General features: G+C 35.3%; 1 protein-coding gene across 3 annotated transcripts in view; it reads right to left on the reverse strand.

The window, feature by feature from the left end:
* Window positions 1-14,289, reverse strand: part of LOC149075237 (uncharacterized) — an 82,127-nt gene that overhangs the window by 14,193 nt on the left and 53,645 nt on the right. For all 3 annotated transcript variants that reach the window (XM_089242536.1, XM_089242538.1, XM_089242537.1), the window contains one exon: window positions 703-918. In XM_089242536.1, coding sequence (XP_089098662.1) covers window positions 703-918 — 216 coding nt within the window. The remainder of the gene's footprint in view (window positions 1-702; window positions 919-14,289) is intronic.

Here is a 14,289-nt window from a genome sequence, read left to right on the forward strand (position 1 = left end):
CTATTATTTCTTTCTAAAAGAATTATTTTAATTTTGTGCAATGCTTTTCTTAAGCCAAATACCGTACTTGGCTAGGTATTTTTACCTATAGATGGCAGCACATTAATTCTGAATTTGTTGGGGAAAAACTTACTGAAAAAGGAAATTTTTGGCTGGATGAGATTAGTTAGTAAAACGAAGAATTTTTGTTCATACAATAAGTAATAGTTCAAAATAATTTATACTGCATCAACACTTCTAATTATCATATTATTTTGTTGAAACGAATGTTATTTCAGATAGGAATAGAAATTGTGTTTCATTTTATAGGGCATATTTAAAATTTTTTAAGAGCGTAAATGCATTTTTTGTAGAGCATATTTTAGAAGTTTTTCTAGCCCTATTAATTAATCATTTATTTACAACAAGATTGCCTTTTCAGAGTTAGTGTCAGATGTCTCAATAAGTATGGACTTGAATAAATTAAACTTATTAATAAATTTTCACAATTAAGTAAATTTTCTCTTAAATATTCTCTCATTAGTAAAATAAATAACACATCTAAGACGAGCACATTATTTAAATACTTTTCTAATTGAAAATATGTTTCTATAGCCAACGGTTCAAGTTATTTGAGCTGAATCTAAAATGTCTGATTAACAAAACCACAAGTATTTAATTTTCTCAATTTTATGCCAATCAGATGAAAGAATAATGTCATACTTTCAGTTCTTCCGAAACAGCTGGATCTGTTCCATTGGTAGATGAAAAATTTTCACGCAGATGACTGAGTTCAATCTGCAGTTTGTGATGCTCCTCTTGCAAAGCAGTGAAACATCGTTCGATCCTCTTGGAGTTGAAAGTCATCAAATGATATTTTCTTTCCATTTCTTTCAGCTGGGTCTCTGCCACTGTGTTTCTTTCAGATTCCTGTCTTACCTAAATACATATTTGAGAATAAAATCTCATGACTGGTGATTAGATATACTTGAATTTTGTAAATAAAGAAATCATAATTTTCATAATTTTGCAAAAAAATTTCAAATCGAAAAACTAGCATTCATCTTCAAAAAACATTTTTTGGAGGGGGCTTTCTATTTCTAAGAACAGATTATTTTTTTTATGGCAGGTAGAATCTTTTTTGAGGATTGGCTGAGGCCTTCTTATTTTCACCAAAGCCTTTCATCTGGGTAGTGTGTGTAATTAATTATGAGATGAGAGAGAGAAAAAAATATATAGATCAGGTTAATTGTAGTAGGTGTGAACAAACATTTCAATTCAATTTTATTCATAAATACAGAACAATATAAGCAGAATAAAAATTGCTAAAAAGCTGAGACATGGCTCTTACTAGCAATCACAATTTTTTTGGGTTTTAGACATTAGTTGTAAGGATTTGATTCAGAATTAGATAAGATAATAATAAATGAAAGAAGACAAAAAACCTAAGAGAAAACAAAAAAATGGGGGGAACTCAAAAATGACAAAATAAAAACTACCTAGTGGTGACAATTGCAGAGAAGCAACAATAGTAATCGGAAAGAAATTATTTGATCTGTTTTTCCTTCATTTTATTCAGACATTTTGTTGAATTGAAATTAATTAAAAAGTCAAAAGAAAAATAAACAATAGATTAAAAAAAAAGTTGAAAGGGTTATATTATGAAGGTAGTCAGAAAAAATTAAGGAGAGGTAACCTGTGGAAATGGAAAGTAACATCATTTAGAAAAGCGGTTGGTGAATAGAAATTTTTTTTATTGCACTGAACACAACATACAATTAATACAATTAAACTCAGAAAAACACAAAACAATAAAACTCCACAATAAGTAACATTACGATGACACAGACACTCTGTGACCCCAAGGGACGGATAGTCCTTCCAGTGGGTCAATATAAATTGAATTATGCAACAGCCTTGTTACAGTACTAATTGGTTAATATTTTATAAAGTCATATATATATATTTTTAGATATTTTTTAACTGAACAAATAAAATATAATCATATAATCACATACTTTATATAATCATATAAAATTAGTCAGTTGACGAACACAGAATTCACATACAATGTGTATTCACATATTTTTAAGTTGATTACAGGAATGGTTATATTTTTGTTGTTTTTAGAATGAATTATTTTAATTATGTTGTTTTATGATCCATTATTGTTGTAGTATGGATTCTAAACTATTGTTTATTGAGAATATAAATATATTGTGATTGGATCTTATGTTATTATTTGCATGATTAGTTGCATGGTATTGGTTCATTACTTTCGGGGCAGTATATCTCTTTTGGAATAGCGTTTCATTTAGAAATGAATTACCTTTTGGGTTTGATAATACAATTGAATAATCTAACGTCAATTATTCAATTGTATTAGCATTTTATTTGTTTTTGGCACTTGATATAAGTTATTTAATCTAGATGAGGTTCTATTTTGTTTCGTTTCTAATCATTTATTGTATTTTAAAAGAAATGTTCAATGTTGGTGATAGTAAAAAGATGTTTTTCAAGATTTTCTTAAAAGTGGGTATAGATGCTGTACTGTCAGTAATTTCATTTGGTAAATTATTGTAAAAATTTAGAATCAGATAGGTGAAATGCTTTTTACCAACTGTTTTATTAATTTTTGGAGTCAAATAAAAGTGATTTAATCTTGGAAAATATCTAAAGCTATTAATTGGAAATGTTTTTTTTTAAAAATAAGAATAGATTTTAGAAAGTATAAATGCCGCAAAGGGAGGATATTTAATGAAAGGTAAAGCTCATGTGATGATGAATTACAGTTGTTAGTGACTAGTCTTTTTTGAATACAGATCTAAGGGTGTAGATTAGTAATGTATTCAGATCCCCAAATTGATAGTCCGTAAAGCAGATGAGAATGACAAAAGGCATAATATAATACCAAAAGACTTTGAGGTAGTAGAATCTGTATATAAGATATTGAAATTTAGAATGAATGTGATCTTTCTGAAATGTTGTACAACCGTTTTGCATTTTTCTACCCTATACCCCCCCCCCCCGTACATTACTGATCCCACTAATTTTTAATATGAGTTAGGAGGTAGTACTGATGAAATTTTGCTGACAGGGGGGGGGGGTAAAAAATGGCTAGAAACATGCTGACATAATACTTGAACGGCCCCTTATAAAACAAAAATCTGGGGCTGTTCAAGATATATATAAAAAAGAAATGGCAAAATACATAATTTTTTAAATTTGGTTTTTCAGATTCCTTTAAAAAAATTTTAGGTTTGTTAATCTAAAATAATTGTTGATTTGTTACTACAATTATTGTTAATCTAAATAATTGTTATTCGGTCTACGAATTTTTACGAAAAAATTACTTTCTAATAAGTACTTCGACAAAAAACTAATTAAAATAAAAAAACCTTATCCAGTAATAGCGCACAACTCGAAAATGTGAATGACAAGGAATGACTTCATGTTATGTAGTTCGAAGAACAATAAGAACTTTGAACTGTAGAGCACACTTGAACAAGACAGGCTGTATAAAGTGTGATATGTATAACAGGAGTAGGAACTAATCTGAACCAAACGAACTAGTGAATTGAAAGGAGAAAGGTTTCTATTCAAATTTCGACCCTCAGAGTTCGGGCAGTTAGCTTGGAGTGGCACTATGTGGACTCAGGGAAAGATCGTGCATCCGCATTCCAACAGGTAGTGGAGGGGTAAAGAACTAAAGAACGATAGTTCACTAAAACAAAGACCGCTACGTACAGCTCTTTTTCCCGAACTAGTGTATTTGAACCAGTTGCTCACAGGCTTTTTTTCCCTTCACAAAGAAGCAACAACAGTAGTGACTTCTCTGGCATGTTAGGGCAGGTGGTCTTATAACCCAAAAGAAGACCAGCTGCTCCTTAAGGACAAAGACCAGTGTACTAGCAGTTATATTACCTCACAGACATTTTCATTTCCTTCCAAAAGGAAGCAGCACATCTCATACTGTATATCGCCACTAGGCAGGGTTGGTAAAACAATAAAATTTCTGAAAAATCATTCAAACTTCTACTAATTAGTTGAAATAAAATGTTTAATGTAATTAACACTATTCCCATATTAATTAATCAATAAATATTTCTTACATTTTAACAAAAACCAACTTTTGCAATTTAATTATTTTTTGCTTGACTCAATGGATTACTGTGTGTTTGAAAAAATTATTTTAATGTTATTATTAATCATATAAAGATGTTTTTTCTCCAGTTACTTTCAGCATGCTTAATTAAGGTATCCGACTACCTTTCTTGTCACTTTTCTTTAAAATGGTTCTAGAGTGAACTTTAAATACATTTTTTGATAGAAGGTGTCTCGAAATGGTGAAAACAGTGACAAATTTTGATCTATCTATTATATTTTCTATGAAAAAGTCGTTTTTATGTCAAATTTTAGGCAAAATTCATGTGATATTCGAAAAACGATTGCAAAACATTTTATCAATGAAATGCTTTGTGATTTTCACAGTGCATTTAGCTAGTAATGTTACAGGTTATGAAACAAAATGTAAAGGATTGCATTATATGTTCATAAGTTACACCAAAATATGTTTAGGGAACGTGTGAATTTTTTGAAATTTCATCCTACATTTTGTCTGTAAAACACTGTAATTCAAAAAATATATATGATAGGCCTTAGATTTTGGTTCATAACCTCAACAATATATAGCAAAATATCACATTAAAATTTCGTAAGCATGCAATGCATCAATTTTTACAAATCATGTCACAAAGTCAAGTAAAATGTCAAAAAATAGCATTCTTTGTAAAACACGTTTAAAGTATTTATTCGCGTATTACTTGTATGTAGAAACACAACACTAAAGTGAACGTAACTTTGATTCTAAGCATCATATAAACAAAACAAGACCCATTTTGGAATCACAACAAATAGGGCTTTTATAAAAAATAAAAAAAATGAAAATCTTTATTTTCTCCCAAAATGACGTTTTCAACATAGTCGGATACCTTAAGAAGTTATTTTGCAAAAACTAATAAAAATTATTAATTAGCAATGATTTACAATATACAGGGTGATTATAACTAAGGTTCTGATTTCAAAACACTGTAAAAAGAGAACGATTGTCAGAATGACTTGAAAATTGACATGAATATTCCTGAAAAAATGCAAATTTATTTGGTAAAGGGGAAAAAATACTTAAAAATGTAAAATTAATGACATCATCTAACATGTGAAAAATTTGCTCACAGAATGGAAACGATAGCCAGTCATGGCAAAATGACAACTTAATTATAGCATTTCACGATTTAATAATTCATGGAAACCACAAAAAAATGAAGTAATTGAAGAAATAACTACAACTTACTTAAGAAATTTAAATATGTTGTCCACAGTGTTCTGGCTATGAGGTTGAAAGCACATAAATTCTTGTTCAACAACAGATCAGAGTATGCCATGGTCATGATGTGGATGTGCTTGCAATTTACCTTTATTAAACCAAACGTGCCCCCACGTTAATATTCCTGAGGAACTTCTAACATAGGGGATGTGCTGGAGATCGCAATTCACCAAATTTTCCAATCTAACCATTGTTTATACCACTTTGAGGTGCCCCCTACAGCCAGAAGTTACAAGGGTTAAGGTGCATCCTGTCAAAATGGGTCTTCAGCAGCTGCTTTGCTGGTATTGCAATGTGCAGCTTGATAGAAGTTCTATCTACACAGTGAAGCTATGGAAGTGCTGAAATGATGTGGTTTTGTGCAACCACACTGCTGGCCAAGTACAGCATTACCTACTTGCACATTTGGCACTACTTGCACTTTTTTTTAATTTTGCGAAAGAAACTTCCATTGCTTCAGGAATATCCATGCAAATTTTCAAGTCATTCTGACCAGTACTTATTGTATAGTTTTGGAATCAAAACTTAGATTATAATAGAAAATGTATGAGCTAATGTAACTACTAGTACACTAGTCTTTGTCCTTTAAGGACAGCTGGTGTCTTTATTGGATTATAGGACCACATGCCCTTAGCATGATGAGCATGATGGTGTCACTACTGTTGCTGCTTCTTTGTGAAGGGAAAAAGAAACCTGTGAGATAATACACCACTACATTTAGGTGTGTGATGCAATCCTTATTCATGAATTTGCCTAAAATAAAGAAGATACTTCATATGAAAAAAATGCATATATATTCTGGCCATTTCTATGAGACTTTTTGAAAAAAACCACTTAAAAAAATCTTATGTCATTTAAAGATATACCATCAGAATGTACCAAAGGATATAAAATGTGGCAAAAATGAAACATTTTGGCTAGTAATGAACCAATATGATATTTTTCAAGGAAAAAAAATATTTAGGCCACTTTTATTTGATTTAAAAAAAAAAAAAACCACTTGGTTTAAACCATGGGTCTTCAGCAGCTGCTTTGCTGGTATTGCAATGTGCATCTTGATAGAAGTTCATGGTTTAAACCAACGTGGTTTAAACCCACAACCCTGCCACTAGGCTTAACATTGAATTTTTTTTTACATATTTTTACCATTGCCCCCCCAAGTTAATCAAGGTTTTACTGTGCAGTAGTAAAAGCCAGAAATTGGCCAGTTCATGAAGTGGGCAGCGATCCCTGTCCAAAAAAAAAAAAAAAAATTCAGTTAGAAGTGCTTTGGAATATGGAATGGGCCTCCATTTAGTTAGGATGGACAGTAGTAAGTGATTAATGAAAAATAATCAGCTATATATACATGGTGATTATAATTAAAGTTCTGATCCCACAAGACAAAAATTTTACCAGAGCCAAAATTTAAACTATGAGAAGGGGTATGTATTTTTGGAATTTCCTCATGGCGTGGAAGTCTCTGGAACACCTATCACATTGTGTATGATTTTTGAAAAAATAAAAGTGTATTTGCATAACCTATTTAGAGTATTTGAGATATCTTCCTCTCAGTTAACAATTCTTTGCATTTTGTTACAATGATGTCCCCCCTTTGTTACGGGAAGCATTTTTGCAGATCACAGGCAAAAAATTTGAAGAACACTTCAAACTAAGATGTTAACATGTAAATTACTAATCCATTTTCTATTAGAAATAAAAAGTTTTGATCAAATTAAATATATGTAAAAAATAAGCTTTTCTACATGCTATTTGGAAAAAATTATGAAAAATCAAAACAACACAGAAGAAAAGTAAAAAAAAATTTAAATTGCGTTTCTTTCAACATATATGTAAGAAATAAGTTGATATTGTTATTTTAAGGGATGAAAACAGCAGAAATAATATTTATTTTTTTGACAGTGATATTTGTTTTTGTAACAGAGTGAACAAATACAAATACAAATACAAATACAAATACAACGCCACAACAGGCAAAATGCCCAACGAGGTGGCTGATGAAAAGATGCCCATAAAAATATGGTTGTCATATGTTTCAAAAATACAGCAACCCAATTAAAAATGCAATTAACACAAATTACAAACAATATATACACATGATAAAATATTATACAATGCCCATAAAGAATACTTATGGTTGTCTTATTCTATGAATGGATAGCTTCTCGATTTACCCCAACATGTTTATCGTATTTCTTTTTAAACGTGTCAATTGTGTTACAATTTACTACCTCCGGGGGTAAGCTATTCCATTTATTAACAACCCTATTGGAGAAAAATTCCCTGCGACACCATAACCTTGCATTGTCCCTCACCAATCGATACTGGTGTCCCCTTGTAAAAGCAGTCGATTGGCGGTGTACTAAAAGTTCATGGTCCATCCTATCCATCCCATTGAAAATTTTGAACACTTCGATCATATCTCCTCGACACCTGCGTTCATCCAATGTAAACATATTCAAAAAATGAAGTCTTTCTTCATAACTCAAGCCCTGTGTGCCAATAAGGACACGCGTAGCTCTTCTCTGCACCCCTTCAACCAAGTCTATGTCCCTCTGTAGGTATGGTCTCCAAAACCTTACAGCATACTCCAGTCCAGGACGAACTAAGCCTCGAAAAAGCGGAAGAATGACTTTAGGAGAACGCGAAGAGACCTTTTTGAAAATGAGACCAAGCATTCTGTTCTCTTTTTTGACCACCGCTGAACAATGTTCAGAAAACCTAAGTCTCTCTTCAATGAGAATTCCCAAATCGGTGACCCTAGTTGCATCTGGGATAGTGACACCATTCAACTCGTAAGAGAACCGTGGGTTGTTCGAACCAAAATGAGCGACCATGCACTTATCAATGCTAAACGTCATGCTCCATTCATTTGCCCATGCTGCAATCCTGTTTAAGTTGGTCTGGAGCAACTCCCTATCGCTTTCATTCCCGATTACCCCCATTAGCTTCACATCATCTGCGAATTTGCTAGTAATTCCATCGATACCCTGATCGAGTTTATCGATAAAAAGTGAAAAAAGTATGGGGCCAAGGACACTTCCCTGAGGAACTCCACTTGTGACGTCTGTCCAACCAGAGAATTCCCCGTTCACCATAACTCGTTGCGACCTATCTCTTAACCACGATTCTATCCAATTCAGCAAGTTGCCCCCTATTCCAATCTCGTGTAAACGCTTCAAGAGTTTGCCATCCATGGAACAAAATCCATGACTTTTCATAAAACCCAAAAAATAGGTTATTATTGCAAAATAAAAGTGAAAAATATTTATGAAATATTAAACTTCAAGTCATTGGCTGTAATCTGTCATAAATTTCATTTTGAAAATTTGACTTGGAATTTCACATTTCAAAAATGTTGAATGTACATTTTTTTTTGGGGGAATGACCCACACGACTTCATTATTTTTACCTGTACATGAGGCATGTGCTACTCGTATTTTACAATAAAAATCAAATTAAATTAAAATAACAGTGAAAAAAAGCTATAAAAACCATTATCTTTGTATCATTGTTTATTTTTTTTGGGGTCATATTCCGCGGTGTTCTTTTTTTGTTCTAGCACACGCTGGATTGTGAGATAAGTGTTTTTTTTTATTATATTGCTCTCAATTTTTTTAAAATTTTCGTTGTGTATTTTTGATCGACTTAATTTTTTTTTTCCTCGTTCGCATTTCATTTTCATTGAATTTTTGCCAGGTTTGTGTTTTCTTGCTTCTCTGATATAAATTCGTAGGTTTTTTGGACGTTAGGGTTAGCAAAGAGTGTATACTTTTTCCCAGGTTCTCTCAATAACTTTGTTTTTCCTTCCACTTGGGCCTATAGTTGTAGTGTTAGCGTGATTTGAGATAGTTAGCTAATTCTAATAAGTAAAAATTGTACTTTGTAGCGTAATACTTCTTTTAGAGTGTGTTCTATTCTTTATATACATATTTATTTTATTCTTCGTGATTTAGTGTTAAGCATTCTATTTTACGTAATTTTTTCGTACAATCTCTTACGCATATCGCATATTTACATTATTTCGATTTCCTGTTAAAGTTTTTAATTTTCCTATTTTTAATTATTATTATTATCTAGCTTTAGCAATAGTGTTAGTATGCTTCGACCTCGACTAGTGCTGTGCAGAGCTTGCGACGGGATGTTTCCCTGGTCTAGGGGTATAGTAGCTGATAGTTTCAACTGTAAAGGGTGCTTGGATAGGAAAAGGCTGGAACTCGAGGTCGAAGCTTTACGGGAAAAAGTTAGGGTGCTAGAGGGCCCGGTTATAACGGAGCCTCTGGACATCGAGCCACCTGTTGATGAAGAAACAATCTCCACGAACAACAACAGTTTAGAGGGCGAATGGGTGGTCGTGGATGAGGTAGAGGGTGATTCTATGGTTAGGGAACTGAAGAACAGCGTAGCCGGTCAATTTGTCGCAATCAACTTGTCGCGCTCAACTCGTCGCGCATCAATTTGTCGCAGTGCCAATTCGTCGCGGTACAAATTCGTCGCAGAGCCAATTCGTCGCGATACAAATTCGTCGCAGAGCCAATTCGTCGCAGTACAAATTCGTCGCAGAGCCAATTCGTCGCGGTACAAATTCGTCGCAGAGCCAATTCGTCGCGGTACAAATTCGTCGCAGAGCCAATTCGTCGCGGTACAAATTCGTCGCAGTGACAATTTGTCGTGTAACCAATTCGTCGGGACGTCAATTTATCGCAGAGTCAACTCGTCACGCGATCTGTATGTAGGTTTTTTCTCTCATACGTGAAAAAATAAACATGAAGAAAAGTTTTTTTCCATCAAGAAATGCACACAGTTTACTAAATTTTTTTTTTGTCATTTCGAAAAAAATCATCGAAATTAAAATTACAATTGATATTAATGTTTTATTATTTAATTATTATAAATGTTAAAAAAATCATTTTTTCTATGGTAAAATTTTAAAATTCTGTAAAAAAATGTCGGTGTTTATGATATTCCCCAAATTACAGTACAGTGGAGGCTGTCTTTAAGTGTAAACTTGTATCTGTCCCATGTGGAATCGAGACTCCCACCAACATTAACCACTACAGTATCTCCACAAGAACCTGAAATAATTAATAATTTATTTTAATTAATATTTCATTTTCACCGGATAAGCCACACTTGTCGCTTTCTCTCGAGATTTCCATTACTCGTAGCGAGGGGAGTTGGGGCGCACACCGAGATGATAAATTGCGATCACATACATTTTCAAAATTTAATTTGCACCGGATAAGTTGCTCAAGTTAAAAACTCAAAAAATCCAACCAATAAAGTTCATAGGTTACATTCGAGCAAATGCAACCGATAATCTTATTGGTTGAATTTTTCAAGTTTTATAAAAGGATTTTTAGAACACTTTCATAGTGTAATGCTAGTCTTAGATATATTGTCGGTAAAAAATTCCTCAAAGATGTATTCCCTACATGGCAGATACATATTCAATAGTGAATTAGGGCCATTCAAGTATTACGTAAGCAGATTTTCAGCCATTTTTGACCCCCTCCCCCTTGTCAGCAAAAATCAGCAAAACACTGACCCCCATCCCCTCCCCCGTCAGCAAAATTTCACCAGAAGCTTAGAATATTTCATATCTTCAAAAAGGGGTGGTTGATGACGTAAGCGACCTTCAACCCCCCCCCCCGCCCTCAAAAGTCAACAAATCCGAAACTCCCTCCCCGATCCTGACGTAATACTTGAATGACCCCTTAGGCAAATTGTGCTTTGGGATGGGCATTGATCCTAATTTATCATCTTGGTGTGTTCCCGCAACACCCCTCGCTGCGAGAAATGGAGATCCCGCCAGAAAGCGGGAGTGCGGCTTATACGGTGAAAATTTAATTTTGAAAATTTATTTTATCGTAATTTATCATCTTGGTGTGTTCGCCCAACGCCACTCGCTGCGAGAAATGGAGATCCCGCCAGAAAGCGGGAAGTGTGGCATGAATACCATGAAAACTGAATTTTGAAAATTTATTTGATCGGCGTACTGACTCTGCGACAAATTTGTACCGCGACGAACTGACTCTGCAACAAATTCGTACCGCGACGAACTGATTCTGCGACAAATTTGTACCGCGACGAACTGACTCTGCGACAAATTTGTATCGCGACGAAATGAGTCTGCGACAAATTTGCACCGCGACGAACTGACTCTGCGACAAATTTGTACCGCGACGAGTTTGTAGCACGACGAATTGACGCTGCGACAAATTGATTGCGACGAATTGTCGTGCGACAAGTTGATCGCGACGAATTGACCTAGACCCGAAGAACAGTGTGTAGGGATTTTCGAGGTTTGGAGCGCTGCTGTGTTCCTGGGGGGGGGAGATTGGCAATGTTCGAGACGTTTTTCATCGCCGAAAGTTGCCCTTGTGGGTGATTCTGTGGATGGAAACAAATCAGGTATGAGCGAATATTAGTGAGTCTTTGTCAGAGTACCGAGATTTACTATTATCCGCTAGGGAGGGGGGGGGGGGGTTCAGATGTGGTAGTGATTCCAGTGCTGCCAAGGGGTAGTAGGGGGTATAGGAATAGGATCCACCAATTCAATATAGGCCTGAAGGACATTTGCTCCTCACTTGGGGTCACATTCTTGGAGCTTCCCACATTTACCGATAGGTGGCTTCGTTCAGATGGGATCCATCTAAATAAGAGGGGGGTCTGGGAGGTTTACGATAGTCTTAGGTCAGGTTTTTTACTCCCAGACCACGTAGTCGGGAATGCGGGTTAGTTAATGGTAATCACAACAGTACTGACGGGGAATTACCCACCTCTGACTTGGATGGCTTCTCGATTGACACTAAATCACTGGGCAAATTAAAATGTGTGTTAATAAATGCCAGGAGCTTGGGTAATAAGAAACATTTTTTAGAAACTATGATAGTTGTGGAGGGCTTGGATCTTATAGCCATTACAGAATCTTGGGCAAACGATGGGGATGAATCTTTCTTACACATCTCAGGATACGATACTTTTTTGAAAAATAGATCTGATAGGAAAGGGGGTGGAGTGTTGATATATGTGAAATCATGTTTGAAGGCTAGAGAGTGTAACGTGCAGAGAAGTGATATTGAAACCATATGGGTTGAACTTGAGAACAAACGACGTCATAAACTTATTGTTGGGGTTTGTTACAATCCACCGAATAGGGATCCAAACTACATCGCCAAATTGCATGATGAAATTTCCTACATGTGTAAGCGTAAGAGGGTTCTCATACTAGGCGATTTCAATTACCCAGGTATTGATTGGGAGAACCTTTCATCTGGAAATCAGTATGAAAGAGACTTTCTTAAGTTGGTGCTCGAAAAGCTTTTGTATCAGCATGTATCAGAAGCCACTAGGGGTACTGCTATTTTGGATTTAGTTCTTACTAGTTCTGAGGATCTAGTGAACATGTTTCAGTGGGGGAACAGTTTTCTTCCAGTGATCATCGTATCGCCAGATTTCACTTTAACTTTTCCTCGGGTAAGGCTGATAACAAAAGATTGGTTCCTTGTTTTCGGAGAACTAACTTTGATGTTTTGAGAAGAAGGTTAGCGGAAGTTTTCAAAGACCGGTTGGAATCAGTAGGGGTGGTAAGTTAATGGGAAGAATTTAGTACGAAGCTGTCCTCTGTTTTCCACGACGTCATACCCTTTGTTTGAAAAAAGCGTGTTTGTACATTGCACCCTCTATGGTTCACGGATAGCGTGCGGAACCTTTATCTTGAAAAGAAAAGGGCATTCAGAGAGTAAGAAAGTGGACGAGGTGACCTATCATTGTTTACTGATAAAAGAAGACTTTTGAAGAAAGCGATAAGGGATAGTAAAAAGGAAGTTGAATCTAGGTTGGCAGATAACATTGGTTCTGACCCAAAATCATTTTTTCGACACATCAATAATGGATGTAAGGGGACAGTTGGCCCCCTCTCGATAGGATGCTCTAGGTTAGAGAGCAATGTAGGCATGTGTAATGCTTTCAATGACTTTTTCGCGTTGGTTTTTAATGGACAAAATGATATTCGATGTACGGGTGTTGCATGGGGTAATAAAACCCTCAACGATATTCAAGTAGAAGACGTGGAGGTCCTAATTCTTCTAAGAAATGTATGTGCAAGCAAAGCACCAGGACCAGATGATATCTATCCCAGGGTCCTCAGGGAATGTGCTAATGAATTGTTGGGTCCAGTCGCACAGATATACAGAAGTAGTGTTGCTGAGGGTATCATCCCAAGAGATTGGAAACTTGCTAATGTTGTTCCGATATTTAAGAAGGGTGGTAGAGAAGCTGTGTCAAATTACCGTCCAGTGAGTTTCACGAGCTCCCTCTCGAAAATTTTGGAAATTATCATCAACAGGCAGTTTGTGAAGTGGATAGACGAAAATAATGTATTGTCGGATAATCAACATGGGTTCAGGAAGGGGAAGTCATGTGTGACTAACCTTCTTTGCTTCTATGATCATGTGACAAAGGCTTTGGGTAAGAGAAAAAATGTAGACATTGTGTACCTTGATTTCCAGAAGGCATTCGATCGGGTCCAACATGGCAAACTCTTGAAGCGTTTACACGAGATTAGAATTGGACAGACGTCACAAGTGGAGTTCCTCAAGGAAGTGTCCTTGGCCCCATACTTTTTCACTTTTTATCGATAAACTCGATCAGGGTATCAATGGGATTACTAACAAATTCGCAGATGATGTGAAGCTAATGGGGGTAATCGGGAATGAAAGCGATAGGGAGTTGCTCCAGACCAACTTAAACAGGATTGCAGCATGGGCAAATGAATGGAGCATGACGTTTAGCATTGATAAGTGCATGGTCGCTCATTTTGGTTCGAACAACCCACGGTTCTCTTACGAGTTGAATGGTGTCACTATCCCAGATGCAACTAGGGTCACCGATTTGGGAATTCTCATTGAAGAGAGACTTAGGTT

The sequence above is a fragment of the Pholcus phalangioides genome, unplaced genomic scaffold (genome assembly GCF_987345545.1).
Source record: "Pholcus phalangioides strain wild (caught in Gottingen) unplaced genomic scaffold, Ppha-v1.0 ptg000015l_1, whole genome shotgun sequence".
Classification (NCBI taxonomy): Eukaryota; Metazoa; Arthropoda; class Arachnida; order Araneae; family Pholcidae; genus Pholcus; species Pholcus phalangioides.